This window comes from Ailuropoda melanoleuca, chromosome 2 (assembly GCF_002007445.2).
Source record: "Ailuropoda melanoleuca isolate Jingjing chromosome 2, ASM200744v2, whole genome shotgun sequence".
NCBI classification, from domain to species: Eukaryota; Metazoa; Chordata; class Mammalia; order Carnivora; family Ursidae; genus Ailuropoda; species Ailuropoda melanoleuca.
The window spans coordinates 7,106,072-7,125,873 of record NC_048219.1 but is presented as its reverse complement, the minus strand read 5'-3'; the positions used below and the strand labels follow the sequence as shown (position 1 = coordinate 7,125,873).

Here is a 19,802-nt window from a genome sequence, read left to right as displayed (position 1 = left end):
CTTGACCTAGCACCATATACACACATACGTATGAAATGAAAGCTTCCTGTAATAATAGTTCTCTTTATTACATAGTATACATTCTGATATTTGTACTCTATTTTTTAAATGATCATCACAGCACACTAAAATTATTTCATGTTCCAACTTGCCACAACTCACAGAATGAAAAACAATCCAGAATAGGGAAGTTGTAGGCTTTGTCTTTAGAGCCATCAGAGATAGGACATCATCAGAAAAAATCTCAGTAATAAAAAGCAAAATAAATAAAGTGCTCCCAGGAATGGTAGAGAAGCTAAAAGAAAAACGGAATCACAGTAGGCTAAGGTAGATGGAGAAGGTCTTTTTTTCCTGGAAGAGAGAGGATGTGAGGTAGACCATGAATGATAAGTAAAACAGGTCAAGCCACAATAGAGGAGGAGGCACACTGACTTCAGGAAATGTGTGAAGAAAACATTAAGGGAGCAATGAACTCCAGTTAAAAATTGTGTGTTTTTAAAGGATTTCAATGACCACTGAATAAAATAACTTGAAAAGAGAAATCTTTTCCCCTGGCCATTTCCTCAACCTGAGACCTATGAATAACTCATGATGGGATACAAAAGCAACTACAAAACAGAAACCAAAAATATTTGACTGAAATTTATAGAAACTGACTACAAAACAAACTAGGACCAAACCTGCAATCATAAAGCTGCTGGCCATATCCCTGATGCAAACACTGATATTCTTTACCAGTTCAACTCATTTTATCAATATGTTAGTATGTTATGATTAATAATAGCAGCAGATACTGAGTACCTACTAAATGCCAAGCACTTTGCAAGACCTGGTGCGTACATTCTTTCTATTGTCACGACAGTCACTAACCCCATTTTACAGATAAGGAAACTGAGGGTCAGAGAGGGTCTACCTAGCACCAAAGGCCAAGTTATTTTTGTTTCACACGCTGCTTTCCCATTAAAACAAAGTCCTTTCCTATTAAACAAACACACACACCAGAAAATACCAACCTGTTCTGAAGCAGATAAGGGAAGAGGCAAGGACCCTAATTCCTTCAGTAATTCATTTGTTTCCTTGGCAAGCTGATTTGTAGAGTGCTGTAACTGTTGCCTAAGAGAGAAAAGACATGTTTCAGGATATTCCCGCTGCTCAAGAGTTGTTAAAGTTAGTCCAGTTAGTTCTAAGAGTGCCCCAGTGCAGGGAATGAAAGGGGTACTTGAAGGAATGGGTTCCCAGAGGCCCCAGTTCACAAAAAAAAAAAAAAAATACGACTCCGTCAAACCCACTGCAAGGCATCTTCATGTTACTCAGTAGAAAGAACCTACCTCAGTGAAACCTGCTGATCAGGTATTTTAACTCTTTGGGGAGAAAAGAAATGCCTATCAGCAATTCTCATAGAAATAAAGAGCAACTGCCCCCACATCTAAACCTAATATTTTGAACACACCGAGGTCGCACAAAACTCTCCCGTCCATTGCCCAGCAGTTCTGCCTAGTTGCTGTCTATCACAGGCCACTGACTAGAGACGGAATCCAGACACTGGGGTTTGGATGAAATGTGCATGAAAAGCACAGCTTCTACCCTAGGGAACAAGCTCCAAAGATCTACTCCCACGTTCTTGCTTAAAGCTGGCACTTTTTCAGCTTTATTCTTGGCTCCCCATCGTCCTTCATGCTTGACTTTCTGGCTCTTCCCTCCAAAACAAAGAAGCCCTGTACTGTATAAAAACATATAAGGAGTATAAGGGGAGGAATACTAAAGAGGGAAGAATATGCATTCTATTAAGTGAGATTGGAAAGTAGTGGAAACAAAAATAGCCCCTTTTAGTCACGGTTTCCTCTACTCTGAGGCCATTTCTACAAAGGTTTTAAGGGAGGATAAAGAAACCCATACTACTTAATCATTACTATTTTTTCACTGCGGAGGGGCCTCCAAGATAAAAAATGAAGGAGTCAAAAACAAGAGGTGTCGATCAGGAGTCTGCACCTCCCAGACGTTACTAACACATCCAGAGTTCACATCTCCCGGGAAAAAGCTCAAAGCAGTAAGTCATTCTCTCACTTCACATTGTCTGGACAGGAAACAAAGAATATCGTTCAGTATACTTTAAAGATGAAGAATAGAACTTCTAAAAGCAGAAACGGGGTCAAGAAGGATGTAATAAAAAGAATCACGAGTCCCTATTACCAGTCCATTCTCCTCTCCCTCAGACACCCCTCAGATCACTGTGAATACATTTTTCTCATATTTACAGTTGGAAATCCCACTAGACTAGACGAGCTCTGCAGATCAGGAGTGCCAACAAGGAGGCTCATTTAGGCAGAATACAGTTTAACAGTGGTAGAAGTTCCCTTCCCTAGTTCTCAAAGTGTTCTGCTAAACAGCCCAAGGAAAGAAAGAATCCGAGTTCAAGGATTTTGAAAGGCAGCAGAGATCACAACCCATGACTATATTTTGTTGCCCCTCTTCTAGATCCAGCTATTACTTCATGTCCCAATGCCTGTCATTCTGACTCCACAGGCCAGAAACGTTTCCTAAGCGGCCACGCAGCAAGGACAGTGGGTATGTCCTCAAAGGGCCCTCACAGAACCCAACCGTGTTAGGAAGCTACTCACAGATTTTCCTGTAGCTTGCTTGAGTCCTGCTTAGTTCCTAGTTGGCTCATCAAATTCTTTATCTGAGCAGCTGGGGAGAGTGGGGGGGAAAGATTTATTTAAAAGAAAAATACATCCATCATAAGCATCCTACTTCTCGAGATCACTGATCTCTCTCCACATCCTGAATAAGTTCATGCAACTAACAGAAAGCATGTTATGATCAAACCTTCAGCATATATATTCCCTTCTAAAAGTAATTATGAGGTTCACCTTTCTTCTACAGATACTATGTCGCCAAGTAGAGGGTGGCAGTTTTGTTTGTCATTCCCAAAGGACTTCCAAAATTTCCCATATTTCCCATGGCGCTGGTTTAAAATTTCAACACCTTTGGAAGGGCCTTACTACCAAATATCAACTCGCAACAATTAAAATTTAAATTCATAATACACAATAATTTTTCCATAGCAAACATTTTTGGAAAGACAATGTACATTTGTTGTTAATAATATAATAAATTACCACTAAAAAATAGTAATAATAAATTACCATTGACTGAGCACCTCTATGTGCCTGGAGCTTTTATATTAGAAGCTCTGTACACATTATTTTATTAATTTTCACAGCAACAGTCTGAAGTAGGTATATCTTCATTTTGCCAATGAGGAGATATATTTAAATAAGTTATATAAGTTAAATTTACATAAGTTAATTATGTAAGGGTACACAATTATTAAGTAACAGGGCAAAAAATTCAATCCCAGATACATTGAACTGCAAGGCCTCGTTCTTTTTAACTATGTTGTCTACAGATACATGGTTTTTTGGGGGGGTTTTTTGTTGTTTTTTTTTAAAGACTTTATTTATTTATTTGACAGAGAAAGAGACAGCCAGCGAGAGAGGGAACACAAGCAGGGGGAGTGGGAGAGGAAGAATCAGGCTCATAGCGGAGGAGCCTGATGTGGGGCTCGATCCCATAACACCAGGATCACGCCCTGAGCCGAAGGCAGACGCTTAACCGCTGTGCCACCCAGGCGCCCCCAAATATATGTTTTTGTTCAGATAACATTCTCTATCTTTTTCTAGATATTTTGCTAACACTAGAAATGGTCATGTTTGAATTCTAGATGTTTAGGCCTCTAGCCCTGGACTAGGGAAGCAGAGGTCCAGAGGAACTGATCATCTGTCAGTAAGGAGAATCACTATAACACTAGCTGGCCTGGGAATGTGAATAGCCCTGTACTTCACCGATTTGTGCACCAGAAATAGAGCGTTGATTTCTTTTTTTTTTCCTTATTCTAAATATTTTTGAGTTTTTTGTAGGCGTTTTTGTAGTGCAGTTGACCTTTTGATTTCTTTTGTGTCCTGCTTTCTGTTCTTTTTCTGGTTGTCGGGGAGGATGAAGGAGTTAGATTCATTCACTCATTTATTTGTAGAGGTTGGAATTTTCTTGTATTTCCTTTTGCTGTTGTTTGCTTTTTTTTTTTTTTTAAGATTTATTTATTTGAGAGAGAGGGAGCATGCATGCATGTGGGGGGCGGAGTGGAGCAGAGGAAGAGGGTGAAAGAATTCCAAGCAGACTCTGTGAGGAACGCAGAGCCCGGAGCCTTAGATGGGGCTTGGCACTGAGCTCGATCTCATGACCCTGCGATCATGACCTGAGCCAAAACCAAGTGGATGCTCGACCGACTGCACCACCCAGGCGCTCCTGCTTGCTTGCTCCTGAAGAGCATTCACTTCCTTCTATTCCAAGTTCCTGGAGTATAGAACATAATAGAGTACTCCTTGCCCAGAGGAAACACGATTATCTTCAGTTTCACCAGAACTTCAAAAGATAACATAACACAATAGGTATATGACTCTTCCAGCCAAAACACAGCCTCCTTTGTGAGGGCCTTTCCTATTCTCTCAGCATTAATGCCAAAGTTTCACTTGTGAAATATCAGTCTGCTAACTGACTGGCTTAGTGGAAGATGAGGAGGAAACCAATGTATATTATATCATTTGTATATATTATAGGGACAATGTACACACAATGCTTCCATATCCAGTAAGAGAAAACCTTCACTTATTAGACTTTATGATAGGGTGTTCCTTAAAATAACAAAATTTGAGGTTCAATCATAATCTTGCTCTTAATTTGGTCACCAAGAGTAATAAAAAGACGGGCGCCTGGGTGGCTCAGTCAGTGAAGAGTGCAACTCTTGATTTTGGCTCAGGCATGATCTTAGGGTCCTGGGATCTGGACTGGCTTCGAGCTCAGCGGAAGTCTGCTTCTATCTCCCTCTCCCTCTGCCCCGCCCCCTATGCTCTCTCTAAAACAAATACACAAATCTTAAAAAAGAGAGAGAGAGAGTAGTAAAAAGGCAAGCTGAAATTTATTAAATACCAAGTTACCTTACACAAACACGGATGAGCTAATAGCCTCAAAGTCTGATAAGAAACAATGTGATTAAGCAAAACCTAATTGATTGCTGGTGACGCTACTCCTAAGTAGGAATAGAACAACCCAGTCCTTAGAAATAGGTATAAGTTATTTCTGTCTAGCCAAAATCACTACACAATGGGTGTTACAAAGCAAAAAATTCCAAAGTCAAGAATATATAAACTTGCAGCACTTCAAGTTATGATTTTATCTTACCTTGAGACCATGTTTTTGTTTAGCAAAAACATTAACTCCAATTTTATAATGGAAATACAGTGTTCAAGTGATTAAAATTTTGCCTTTTGACCAACTTCCCTAAAATATGTCAATTATTCTATTAAATGAGGGTTACTTTTAGCTTAATGGTTCCACCAGAAACTGTAGGCACCATAATGAATGCATTTTGCTAAAGCAGCATTCTATAAGATATAAATAAAATTTTTCATCACTAACATGTGGAATTTCCCCTTATCTCAGTCAAATTGGAATCAGGATACCACTAGAACTATCAACTGGCTAGCCATACAAATAATTTATAAGAGGGCAGACATTAGCATTAATTGAGCATTTATTATGTGCCAGACACTGGGCTAGGTACTTGACGTGATATAATAAAAAAATGACCTTGGTCCCTGTCCCCAGTTCCTGGCACAAAGCACCTAAAACCCCTGGAATTTTATGTGCAATAAATTTTTTTTCCTTAAGATTTATTTTTTCTTAAGATTTTAAGATTTTTTTCCTTAAGATTTATTCTTTTTTAAGATTTACTTATTTGAGAAAGAGAGAGAATGTGCACGCACACACATGAGCAAGGGGGGGTGGAGGGATGGGAGGACACACGGGCAGAGGGAAAGAGAGAAGGAGAATCCTTGAGCAGACTCCCGGCTGAGTGCAGAGCCCTATGTGGGGCTCGATCCCAGGACCCTGAGATCGTGACCTGAGCCAACATCAAGAGTCGGCCACTTAATGGACTGAGCCACCCAGGTGCCCCATAAAGAGCCCCTTCTGAGCACAGAGTTTATGCTCCTAGGGTGAGTTAGAGGAGACAACCTTAGGTTGGGCGGGGCTTGTCACCAGAACTACCAAGTGACTACGTTGGAACTTTCAGCCCCACCCACTGACTTCAGAGAAGTGGCGCTGGGGGGTGGGGATGATAGGAACTGCAGATTAAATTAAACATTATAAAAACTCTTGAACGCCATTTGACAAGTTTCTGGATTGGTCAACAGGCGAAGATACAGGCAGGGTGTTGGAGGGTGTCCGAGCTCCTTCCTACATATCTTGCCCTGGGCATCTCTTCCATCTGGTTGTTCCTGAATTATGTTCTCTTATAATAAACTGATAATGTAATAAGTAAGTGTTTTCCTGAATTATGTGAGCTGCTCTAGCAAATTAATCGAACCCAAGGAGGGGTTCATGGGAACCTCTGATTTACAGCCCACTGGACAGAAGTACACATGACAGCCAGAACTTCCAAGTGGTGTCTGAAGGGGAACAGTCACCTGGGACTCAGTCCTTAACCTGTGGCATCTGATACTAACTCCAGGCAGAAGTGTCAGAATGGGGTAAATTGTAGGAAATCCAACTGGTGTTTGGAGAATCTCAGAATTGTCTGGTGTGTGGAAGACACACATATCTGATGTCAGAAGCACTGAAAGTAAAGGAAAAATGAGTATTTTTCCTTTACACTTATTAAGCATTATTTTACTTGATCCCAACAACCCTTTAAATAATATGCATTATTATCTCAGTATCTAGATGGGCACACTGAGGCTCATAAACGAGACAGAATTCGTTCGTTCATTCATTCATTCATAGTATCTGCTCTATACTGTCTTATGCTCTAGAAGACAACTGCTCTTAAGAAGCTAACAGTTTAAAGAAAAGAGATAGACAATAAGCATGTATCTCTGGTGGTGATTAAGTACCATAAAGAAAAACAGGGGCACCTGGGTGACTTAACTGGTTAAGCGTTTGCCTTTGGCTCAGGTCATGATCCCAGGGTCCTGGGATCGAGCCCCGTATCGGGCTCCCTGCTCAGCGGGGAGCCTGCTTCTCCCTCTCCCTCCGCTGCTCCCCTGCTTGTGCTCTCTCTGTCAAATAAATAAATAAAATCTTAAAAAAAAAAAGAAAAAGAAATTCAGGTAAGGGCTGGAAAGACAGGGTGGGGAGAGGGTACTAGCTAATATAGTGTAGTTAGAGAAAACCTCTCTGAGAAGGTGACACAGAGAAGAGATCTAAGGAAGTGAAAGATCAAGCCATACGAATATATGGGGGAGAAGCTTTCTAACAGAGAGAGTAAGAAGTCAAAGTCCCAAGGCAAGAGTGCTTCTTGTGAAGAACAGTGAGGAGGCCACTGCAGCTATAGTAGAGAAGCAAGAGGGGGTAACAGAAGAGGCCAAAGAGATAAAGGCCAGATCCTGTATCTAAACTAGAGCAAGGACTTCAAATAGGAATGAAATGGGAAGCCACAGAGTACCATAATAACCGGAACTCAAACCCAGGGCAAATTCCAATGACTGTATTCTTTGCACCACATTACGTTTTCTCAAAAGGCTGAGGCTTAAAGGAAATGAAATGGAGCAACAGAGGGCAGGCCTTAATTCCACTGTTCCACTTAGCCCCACCCTGCTTATCTGATACCTCCCTAACCTAATAGCTCTCTGCCCCAGGTAGGCTGATGTCCTTGCTCTAACCTGCTCTCTTCCCCAACTCCCTCCCACCTTTGGGAACATTCCTGTGTACTCCCAAGAATCAAGCAAAGTGCCAGGCGCCCGGTGGGTACATAAGTCATTGTTGGTTGAGTTAACCTCCCTTTTTTTTTTTTAAAGATTTTATTTATTTATTTGACAGAGAAAGAGACAGCCAGTGAGAGAGGGAACACAAGCAGGGGGAGTGGGAGAAGAAGAAGCAGGCTCATAGCGGAGGAGCCTGATGTGGGGCTCGATTCCATAATGCGGGGATCACGCCCTGAGCCGAAGGCAGACGCTTAACCGCTGTGCCACCCAGGCGCCCCTAACCTCCCTTTTATATCATGACACTTTCTTTAAGGCAAAAGAGATGAACATGAACTGGGAATAATGAGACCTGACCTCTAAGCCACATATGACCACTAACTAGATGCATGGTACCAAGCAAGTCATTTCATGTTGCTGGATCTCTTTTTACCAATTGTATGTGATATTCAGGTTTAACTAACATATACTGAATACTTAATATTGTTTTAATACTTACTACTTGTACTGTTTTTTCCTCATTAAATCTTTACAGCTGTGCGAGGAATAAATGTTCTCTGAGTCCTCCCCTCACTGCTCAGTGCTAAAATTCAACAATAATAAAAAAGCTGTAGTTCCAGAATGATGCTATGTAACCAAAGAGTGTTTTTTTGCAAGCCAGACTTTGGCTTAAAGAGGATCCACCTGTGTACAAATGGGACTGGACAGAGTATGTGCTTCAGGAGGGCAGGGACCACATTCTATTCATTTTGAATTTGCATAACAACACACACACACACACACACACACACACACACACCCCTCCAGAAAACAGTTGGTTGAATATATGAAGACACATTAAGGTAGATCTTACAAAAAGTTTAAGGAAACAGATCTCATCTTATTGACTGTCTTTATAAGTAGAGTACCCTCCTTAGAAACTCTAGAGATATGTCAAAGTATCAAGGTATTAATCATCTATCAAAACTTATTAAATACCCAGGACACCTGGCTGGCTCAGTTGGAAGAGCATGTGACTCTCTTTTTTAAGATTTTATTTATTTATTTGAGACAGAGAGTGAGCAAGAGAGAGCACAAGCTGGGGGAGGGGCAGAGGAAGAGGGAGAATCAGACTCCCCTGCTGAGCAGGCAGCCCTGCTGGACTGGGACTCGACCCCAGGACCCTGGGATCATGACCTGAGCCAAAGACAGACCCTTAACCCACTGAGCCACTGAGGCACCCCAAGCATGCAACTCTTGATCTCAGGGTTGTAAGTTCAGGCTCCACGTGGGTGTAGAGATTACTAAAAAATAAACTTAAAAAAAAATTTTTTTTAAAGATTTTATTTATTTATTTGACAGAGATAGAGACAGCCAGTGAGAGAGGGAACACAAGCAGGGGGAGTGGGAGAGGAAGAAGCAGGCTCATAGCGGGGGAGCCTGATGTGGGGCTCGATCCCATAATACCGGGATCACGCCCTGAGCCGAAGGCAGACGCTCAACCGCTGTGCCACCCAGGCGCCCCATAACTTAAAAAAATTTTTTAATTAAATACCCCAGAGAGCAATGGGTTTTTTATAGGACATGGAAAAAAATCTATTAAAAATCAGCTATTCTTTGTGTATTCTCAGCTGAGAACTTTTTTTCATCTAGACTTTTCTGACTCCTTTTTGGTTTGTTGAGGTTACCTGAATTTGCTAGGGGAGGGGTGGTTACAGAAGTGCAGGGAAGAGGGATTTATAGGGTCACTTCCTACCTAAGCACCAGAATTAATCCAAGCCTCCATCAACTTTTTCTAAATTTCTGAATATTAAGATATTTTCCTAAAAGTTTCCAGCAAGACTCAGGTGTCAGATACCCCAAAACTCAAATCATAAGGATAGTAGTGTCTTACTTTACTGGAATCCAAAGACGCAGAATTTTTTGTATACTGCCATCCATAACCACCAACATCAGGGACTTATTAAAAAATAGTGACTCAATGACCCATCTATTTTATATCTAAGAATTTTATCCCTTAGTAAACCTAAAGCCCAGAAAGGAATAGAATGTTCCCATACTCAGTTATTTTCACTGGAGTGCACTTACAGTGAAGTAAAGTGATACTTTTTGGAAAGATTTTTCTAAAAATGGGTTGAATCTAGAAGGGTTTTCTGGTCAACTTGGTTAGTGAGAAAACTCCTTCTCTAAGAATTCCAGTAAATAAAAATTTTACCTTAGGTTGACTTGTTACAACATTTTGGATGAAAATAATAGTCTATGAAATGCTACATAATCCTGGAAACCCGATGACTAGGCCAAACGTAAAGACAAGTGCTTAACTTCTGTGTAAGCAATTTTGTTATTTTTAAAACTAGACCTCAATTTCTATCATTGACCTCTTATTTTTAAAAGCATGTCCTGGCTAAAACTTTTATGAAGACTACAAAACAAATCAATTTATTGTACATTACAGCTGATATCCACACTATGAACTACTCTAAATTGAACACTCCTTATGTGCTTGTAGCTGATATCAGCTTTAAGCAGAATCTTAATATCCAAACGGACCTTTTCTTTTTAAGATTTTACTTATTTATTTATTTAGGGGGTGCAAAGGGAGAGAATCTCAAGCAGACTCTGCACTGAGCATGGAGCCTGATGCAGGGCTCAATCTCACGACCCTAAGATCATAACCCTGAGACCATGACCTGAGTCAAAATCAAGAGTTGGATGCTTAACCGACGAGCCACCCAGGCGCCCCTGAATCTCCAAATGAACCTTAATCCAAATCAAAGTCTTGTCATATCAGGGGCGCCTGGGTGGCACAGCGGTTAAGTGTCTGCCTTCGGCTCGGCGTGATCCCAGCGTTATGGGATCGAGCCCCACATCAGGCTCCTCCGCTATGAGCCTGCTTCTTCCTCTCCCACTCCCCCCGCTTGTGTTCCCTCTCTCGCTGGCTGTCTCTATCTCTGTTGAATAAATAAATAAAATCTTTAAAAAAAAAAAAAAAGAAAGAAAGTCTTGTCATATCAAAGTAACTACCATCATAGTGTTTCTTTTTCAAAGAAAAAACCATTATTTACACCCAAATGGAAAATGATAGCCTATGTGGTGATTACAACGATTAAGTCATCTCAGTGTCTTACCCTGAAAATGATTTATATTGTGTTCATATAGCTACAATGAAGATGACCTGTCTTTAAAAATGTAACCACTACATTACAATATTAAGGCTCTGAACTAAACTAAACATGAGCACTAAATATCAAAGACATAATCTTCCATTTACTGTACCAGTGACAGAATATGCAGCAGTCACGAGCATACTCTGAATTAAGACTATGTGTTATTCCTGGTTCTACCACTTCTTAGCTTTATGATCTTTTTTTTTTCGTAAGCTCTATACCCAATGTGGGGTTTGGACTCACAACACCAAGATTAAGAGCTGCATGCTCCACTGACTGACCCAGCCAGGTGCCCCAACTTAGCTTTATGATCTCAAGCAAAAGGCTTCACTCCTCTGTGCCTCAGTTTCCTCACCTAAAAAATGGGAATAACAAGAGAACTCTCATACAGTTTTTGAGCAGATAAAGTGAGACAATATGAAGCTAAATTTAGAACAGTGTCTGGCACATAAAAGAACTCAATTAAGGATAGCTATAATTATCATACTCAAGACCAAGAACAATATACTTAGCAATGATAACATCGATTAAGTACATATTGAAGGCCAACTACATATCCATTGCTGTGCCAGGCACTGGAGCTACAGAGAATTGTACAATGCATGCTGTCTCTATACCCAGAAAACTAAAAATTGTCTCTCTGGTTAGAATGACAAGGTCAAAAAAAATTAATTAAGGAATACTGAATAAAAGTGCTAAACTGTGAATGAAAGTGCTTGCAAATTCAAAGAAACAACAACAAATACTACAAAAGGATAACCAACATTTCTTAAATATTTACTATGTTGCAGGCATTGTTTTAAGCACTTTACCTAATTACATCATTTAATTCTCACAACCCTATGAAGTAGATATTATTTTTAACTCTACACTACAGATGAGGAAATTGAGAAATAGAGAGATAAGGCAGTATGTTTTACACAGGTAGTAAGAAGCCGATTAGGATTCAAACCCAGGCAGTCTGACTCCTGAGACTGCTCATCTAATTACTGAACCACAGTAGGGCAAGAGACTCAACCAATAATATCACCATTTACTGAACGTCTATTACGTGCCAGTCACTCTACTTTCAAACACCCCATTTTAATAATTCTATTCATGGGGCGCCTGGGTGGCTCAGTCAGTTAAGTGGCCAACTCTTGATTTTGGCTCAGTTCACGATCTCAGGGTCCTGGGACTGAGCCCGGCATCGGGCTCCATGATCAGCTGGGAGTCTACTTGGGATTCTCTCTCTCCCTCTCCCTCTGCCCTTCCTCCCACTCTCTCTCTCTGATACGTAAATAAATCTAAAAAGAAAAAAAGAAACTATTCATTTTACAGATAGGGTTACAGACAAAAAGGGGAAATGATAAACTGCCCAAAGTTAACACTGCATAGAGGCGCAAGGAATCAGTCACAGAACTGCTGACCCTAAAGCCCATGCTCAGATTTCTGACTTCACTTTCTTTCAAAATCAAAGGTAGGTGTAGTTACAAGGGGCACGGTTTAAGCACAACTCAGAGGATTTGTATAATTTAGATAGCTAGTGAGTTAGGGAAAGATATTAAAGAAAGGTGGAACAGAATGAGCAAAGACTTGGAGCAAAAACCAGTGTTTAAGGATGTTAAGAAAAACAGCCTGCCTATGGCAAAGGGTGAAGAGAAGTGTGGCTAATCTTGGTTAAGATGACAGAGAGTGAGGGGTGCCTGTCTGGCTCAAGTGGTAGAACGTGTGACTTTTGATTTTAGGGTTGTAGGTTTGAGCCCCACACTGGGCATAGAGATTGCTTAAAAATAAAATATTTTTTTAAAAAGCTGACAGAGATTGAAAACAAGGTAGAAAGTTAAGATCTGATGCAGCAGACAAGAGAGAGCCACTGCAGGCTCTTGAGGTGAGTGGTATGATCAAACAGGATGTTAGACATACTACTGATAGCATTACCAGGATGAATAAGAATGGAAACAGAGACACTGAGAGCATGCTGCTGTCATACAGGTGTTAAGATCATGAAGATTTAAGAGATGGCAATGAAATAAAAAGCAAATGGCAAATGTGAAAATAACTTTGAACAACAACCCATGCGATTTCATGATAATTAGTTTCAAAAATTCAACTGCCTTTCATTTTTTATAGTTTAAAAAAACCATGGCAATAAATAAGCAACATTAAAGAACAGAAATGCTGTTCTTTAATCTCTTTAGAGATAACTTGAAGGCTATTAGGTTTTTTTCCTATATCTGACACAGCAATACTTGCCCAGACCCTCTACTCCATAATAGGCAAAGTCAAGTACATTTCTTCTGTACCCCACACATACTGATAACAACCCTTTCTGTACCAGGCAGTCAACCCTAGCTGTATCTGTAACAACCCACGTGGTGGCCTGCCATATTTCAGCCGATATGCTCAGCAATTCCAAACCCACATCTGTGGCTGAACGGCTGAGAAAAAGAACAGCTATTCTCTCAAATTTTCAATGGGTACAGACTCCCTGCAGGGCTATATGGATGCGGGTATATGTCTGTGAGCTCACATTCAGAGTGTATACTTAGTATGCCCACCACGTCTTGGAGAGATTTGGGGAAAGTCACTAACCTGATAACAGGATAGAAACAGTGTTACCGTGCCAATTTCAAATTCCCAATTCCTCCCCAAACAACCCTAAGGGAAAAATTCCAACTGACACTACCTAGGGTCATAAGATGTGACAGGTACATAGTAATGTACCGACTGAGCCACCCAGGCACCTGTTTGCTTGGTGATTATTTAAACTTTTCCAGCCTGTTTCCTAACTCATAAAGAGAAATAATATTGGTAACTACTTAGCGGAGTTGTTAAAAAATTAAGTAAGATAATGCATATAAAGCACTTTTCGCACTGCCCGGCACACAATAAGTACTCAAATGTTAGCTATTCGTGTTATTAATGGTTGACTCCAATGATCCCTTGAGCCCGATACCCAACCAACAGCTAAATTCTATTCAATTCTGGCACCAAAGAAGCCTATCTCTTCCTTCCTTTTCATTTTCACAGTTCCTAACTGGTGTCTCTAATTCCAGCCTCTCCCTTCCAATTCAATTTATACATTTCTAAAGAACTAAATCCAAGGGACATCTGAGTGGCTCAGTTAAGTAGCTGCCTCTGGCTCAGGTCCTGATCTCAGGATCCTGGGATCAAGCCCTGCATCAGGCTCCCTGCTCAGTGAGGAGTCTACTTCTCCTTCTGCCCCTTCCCCCAACTCCGCTTGTTCTCTCTTTCTCTCTCCCTCTCAAATAAATAAATAAAATCTGAAAAAAAAAACACAAACCCACTAAATCCAGCCCCCTTAGTTTAGCACTTAAAGCCCTTCATATTTGGGCCCAATTTACCTTTCCAACCCAATTTTCCGCTACTTTCTACGGTCCACCCCTCTAGCCAAATTAAATCACTCCACTCTTCTACATACACCCCGTGCCTTCCCACTACCATGCCTTGTTCATTTTATTCCCTCCTCTTCCCTTCTTTACTGTTAAAAGTTCAAATCCTTTCCACCACTTTTCCAGACCTAGCTCAAATGCCACAGTGCCTTCCCAGATCCTTCCAAACTGAAAATGGTATCTTTCTCCCCTGAATACCTACTCAGTGTTGCTATATCTCTTCTGTAGTACTGAACCTTTTCAACTTTATATTTCAGTTGTTATATGCCATGGGCTCCCTGTTGAAAGAATCCATGCCATGCGTTCCTATACTCAGTATATGAGTATGCCTAATACTCAAATATATGTAGAATGAGTATTTCACAAACAGACATGAAGGTTAGATTTAGACTCAGTGATAAACTTTCAGCCTTGAACCAGAATCTTCTGACCTAACTGGTACTACAGCTCCCTCACAAAAGAAGAAATTGGAACACGAAGTACTATACTTTCAAACTAGTGGTCACATTAATTTTTTTAAATTTTTATACATAACAGCCCACATAGTCTTCCTTCCACTTCCATTCACCCAGTCTCACACTCTTTTCATCAGAAACTTTCCCCCTCTATATATAGAACATAATTATAATTCAGGACCAACTGAAATCTGCCTATTAACAGAGTACAGCCAAGCTCACAAAAACACAATAATAAACAAGGATGCTGATCACCATTCTTTCCAAGTAAATTTTTGCCACTGACCTGTTTATAAGGCTCTGTGATGATTTTCAGGCCCAAGAAACTGCCTGTATTTGACTCAATCAGCTCAATCAGTCTTACTCAGACCCTAATGACTGGGGGGGGGGGCTAGTTTTAAGACAGGCAATGACATTCTGAAATCCACAACCAACTCTACCATGTCTTACTCGCTATATTATTGTGTCCAAGTCCCTGAGCCTCTCTGTGTATGAGATTTGTTCAAAAAAGCTGCTAAATAGAGAAGGAATGCAGAAGCTTCATCAGCCTGAAATCCAAAAATATGCAAATCTTTTGCTACAAAAGACAAAACCATGTAAATGGGAATGTTTTCGGTGAATTTTCTTTATTAAAACAGAAGTCATCTCACCCCTCAAATACATGTCTTTGTATCTGATTTCCAAATTCATTACAGGAAGACTGGGTATTAAGTCACCCAAACACATGCACTCTCCACTTCCCTTAATTGAAAGCTGCTGATTTCCAAGGAGCAAAAAGCTGAACAGAATGTAACTTAAAGTCTATATCAGTAAACATTTCCCGATCCAAACTGGCCAAAGAGGAAAGAGAGGTGGGTGGGGGTAAGGCAGATGACAGGAAAAACTCGGCTGACCACTGCGCCAAGTGAACTCACTCACTGCTCCCGAGATGACACACACACCCCTCCCACCCTAGGGCTGTCAAGACTGCTGCTCTGGCCCCCATACCATGAGAGCAGTACACCTGAGAAGAAACTCAAGCTTCAGCTGAGGCTAGGGAGCCTGGGCCTGACAGACTCAAGGATAGCAGCCGCCGCGCCCGCAGGAGAGAGCCCGAGACGGCCTCAAGTGTGGCTTTGGCCGTAGCCTCGGCCGGGCTCCGCACCCCGGCAACCTCACCCAGGCCTGTCCCCGGGACGGCCACTGCCCCCCAGCCCCGTCCCCCAGCTCACTGGCTTGGCTGATCCGCTGGATGTTGCCACTGCATGTCTGTATGATGCTGTTGAAGTCCCGGAGCTGGGGCCCAGAGGACCCTGGGTTCCGATACATGTCTAAGGGACCGTAGGACATGACGAGGAACTGAGACCGACTCGACCTGCACCTCGCTCCTACCGGAAGCAGCCGCCAGACTGAACCCGCAGCCTGACGGGGAAACCGAGAAGAGAAAGGGCGGGGGAAGGAGCTAGGGCTGCGTGCGCACTAGCCCCGCCCCCACGCCGCGCGCACGCGTCCGCCCCGCCCCGCCCATAGTGCGCAGGCGCTGCTGAAACTGGGGACGAGGACAGTAGCTTAGAGACTGGACGCAACGGCCTTGGAGAAATGGGGCGGGGCTCTGACGTCACACGGTTGGGGCTCGAATTGGAGGAGCTGGTGTGGTAGTGTTGTTTCTCGCCAGAGCACGGTGACAGGCGGCAAGAATTTTCGATTAGCATAAAATTGTACCAGATGATCTCAGCCCTTACATCCTATTCTGTTCTATTCTGAGAATTCAGGCCCAAATATGGGAGAATTCGACAACCCTGAAACTCAGATCGGTAACCAAACTCCTGAAATTCCTCACTCTACTTCCACCCTGTAGGGCTTTGGTAGTAATTGCGGAGCGCTTTTATGGTTACAGACCGCTTTCATTTCTCCTTCCACCCCTCTTCTAATCTAAACAATAAAGCGATGATGATAATAATATTTATTGAGCACATACTATGTATGAATCTTCACTGCAATTCATTTGTTCATAAGCTCTATCATAGCAAGGGACAATGTTCTAATTATATTTTTACGTTCTGAATAGATTATGGACAATCGGTTTTTTAAGTGTTGAAGCAAAGTAACTCAACAAAGCAAGAGTTATTTTCCCTTTTACAAACTGAGAAAATTAAGACCACAGTGGTTAATTTGCTTTTCGGAGATTTGACTTCATAACCCAAACACTAAGCTAACTCCATCCTCATCTCGCTACTTCCCTAAAACGCATTCTCGTATTCCCAAACTCATTCTCCATCTAAATCCTTCCCAAATAGCCTCTTCACTTACTATGTATCCCAAACCAGGATTTTTTTGGAGAGCTAGACTCTCAAATTTTAAAAATCATTCCCTTGAGGGTGGGGGGAAAAACGTTCCCTGAGTAATTTGGAGGGTATGACCTCAATGTTCCTGTAGAAGATTGCATTTTGTGAGCTTATCATAAATGGACAGACGTGGGTAGGATTTGGGTTTGGGAGGAGATCTCGATAGGAAGAAGTGAAAGGGAAACTGGCAGTAGTTTGCTTCCTGTGTTCTCCACCCAACCCCACCCCAGCCTACTCTGTAGTCTCTGGGGAATGGCAAGAGAGGAAGCCGTTTGCCTGTTTGGGATGAGACCCCAAATGAGTGAATGAGCCTTAGAGAAGCAAAGCTATTTCTATTTTCGTTGTGGTATTTTTAAGAGCATTTCTTTCTCTATAGAAAGGGACAGATGACATTTGGGGGCTCTCATTCTGGTTATTAAAATGCTACCATTTCTTAGAATCCATAGTTTTCTGTCAAATCTTACAGCTAATCATGTAAATTGTACTTTTTTACATATAAAATAGTCAAGTATTCTTTCATTTACACTTGACTCAATTTAAAGGGAAGTTCAGCAAAGGTATTTTTCTCCTAGGAATTGAAGACATAGGATTTTGTTATTGTTGTTTTCTTTCTCCATCTAAGATAAAAAGTGGTTTTCCATCTGTGCCTTGTGCTGTCTTGTGCTGTCATAGCAATACATTTGTGTCTTGCAAATACTAGATGTCAAATGAACATTTATTATATTTATACATGAATAATAATAATAAACTACCATTTCTTAAATGCCTCTCCCGGCAATGTGAACACATTTTACAAACCTTATGGTACCCCCCAAGATAAAGCCTATCTGATAAAGACCACCTGTGGTCTGACAAAGTTAGGTTTATTAAGTTAATGCTGCGGGGGAGACTGCATACCGGAGGAATCGTGGGGCGTCTCACCAAGCACAGAAGGAGAGCTATCCTAGGATTTGGGGAAAAGATGGAGTGTAGGTAAAATTTAAAAGAAGCAGTGTTTTAATAGCCTCAAAGCACACCAGGCTACATGGAAGGGGATTATCATCAGGCCTGAACTAACAAGAGGACTCGGGATCTTGTTTCCTTGGAAACTACAACGTGAAGATAAATGTGGAATGTTGTAGCTGGAAACCCCTTATCTAAAGCTCTGCACCTGGGTTAGAAATTGAGGCTGCTTCTCTGTGTCAAAGTAACTCAAATCCTCTAGGCAGGAGTGGAATATTCCATTCTTACTGATATTTCTAATAGCAAATATTCTGAAAATCTGTGATTTTTTTCTCAGCATTATGTCCTTTTGTTAATTGGCAAAAACAGTTTTCATGGTTTGCACCCATCAATGTGAGATTAGCTCCTTGGTAACAGATAAGGAATCTGGTGTTCTCTAGAGGTCCTGGGTACTTGCCCAACGCTATACAGCTATTAAGTTGCAGAGCCGTGATTCATACATATTCATGACCCAGCAATTCGACCCCTAACTAAATACTCAACTGATATGAATACCTATGTGTTCCAAAAACCAAGTATAGGAATGTTCATAAAAGCATTTTTTAGGACTAAGCAACATTTTTCTGTATTAATTATTTTTATTGAGTTATAATTGACTTACAATACAACGTCATGTACAGGCATTAAGTGTTCAATTCAATGAATTTTGACACTTGTATACATCCGTGGAACGATCACGCATATCAAGATATAGACAATTTCATCATTACCCAGGGAAGTTTCCTTGAGCTGTGCTCCTTTCTATCACATATTTTATAGGGGGAAAAAAAGGAAAGGGTCAGCGTTGTACAAAAACATCAACGAACTGCAGGTTTGTACACGTTGCTCTATCAAGCTGTGCTCCTTCTTAACCAATTTCTCTCATCCCCAGAAATCACTTTCTAATTTTTATCACTACAGATTTCTTTCCCCTATTCTTGGACTTCATAGAGCTGGAATCATATTTATGTATCGTTTAGTGCTTGGCTTATTTCAATTAACATAATATTTTTGAGATTTATCCATGATGTTGCATGTATCAGTGGTTTGGTCTTTTTTATTGCTGAGTACTATTTTATCATACAAATATACTACGATTTGATTACCCATTCTCTTATTGACGGACATTTGAATTGTTTCCAGTTTGAGACTATTATGATGAAGGCCAGAGCAGCATTTATTTTTACTAATTCCAAACTGGAAACAGCCTGAATGTCCATCAACAATAGGATGGATAAACACAAAAATAAATTTCCTACTGCTGTGTGAGCAATGTGGGTGAACTCATTCAAATATAATGCATAGTGGGGTGCCTGCCTGGCTCAGTCGATGGAGCATACGACCCTTGACCCTTGATCTTGAGGGAGTGAGTTCAAGTCCCATGTTGGGCATGGAGCCTACCTAAAAAAAATTAAAAATAACATAATGCAAAGCAAAAGAAGCCAGAAAAAACTGAGTACATTCTATATTGATCCATTTTTATTAGATTCATATCCAGCAAAATTATTATTAAAAGTCAGCATAGTATGTAGTTAGTTTTGAGAGAGGTAGTAACTAGGAATGGGCGCATGAAGTGAGCTTCTAGGATGCTGGTAGCAGTCTTCTTGATTTGGGTAGTGATTACATAGGTGTGTTTACTTTATGAAAATTCAACAAGTCATATACATGTGATGTGTCCTCTTCTGAAGTATGCTATACATCAGTAAGTAAGTTTCATATTTTAAAAATAAAGTATCATTATCAC

At 40.9% G+C, this 19,802-nt stretch overlaps 1 protein-coding gene across 2 annotated transcripts in view; it reads right to left on the bottom strand.

The window, feature by feature from the left end:
* The window catches only part of STX12 (syntaxin 12), a 32,527-nt gene extending 16,334 nt beyond the window's left edge, over window positions 1-16,193 (bottom strand). The window contains exons 1-3 of one of the 2 annotated variants that reach the window (XM_002913323.4): window positions 15,965-16,193; window positions 2,619-2,688; window positions 1,014-1,113 (exon numbers count right to left, since the gene is read on the bottom strand). In XM_002913323.4, coding sequence (XP_002913369.1) covers window positions 1,014-1,113; window positions 2,619-2,688; window positions 15,965-16,082 — 288 coding nt within the window. In that variant the 5' untranslated portion in view covers window positions 16,083-16,193. The remainder of the gene's footprint in view (window positions 1-1,013; window positions 1,114-2,618; window positions 2,689-15,964) is intronic. The other variant, XM_019803100.2, reaches the window with a different exon arrangement.
* Between the last annotated feature and the right edge of the window lie 3,609 nt (window positions 16,194-19,802).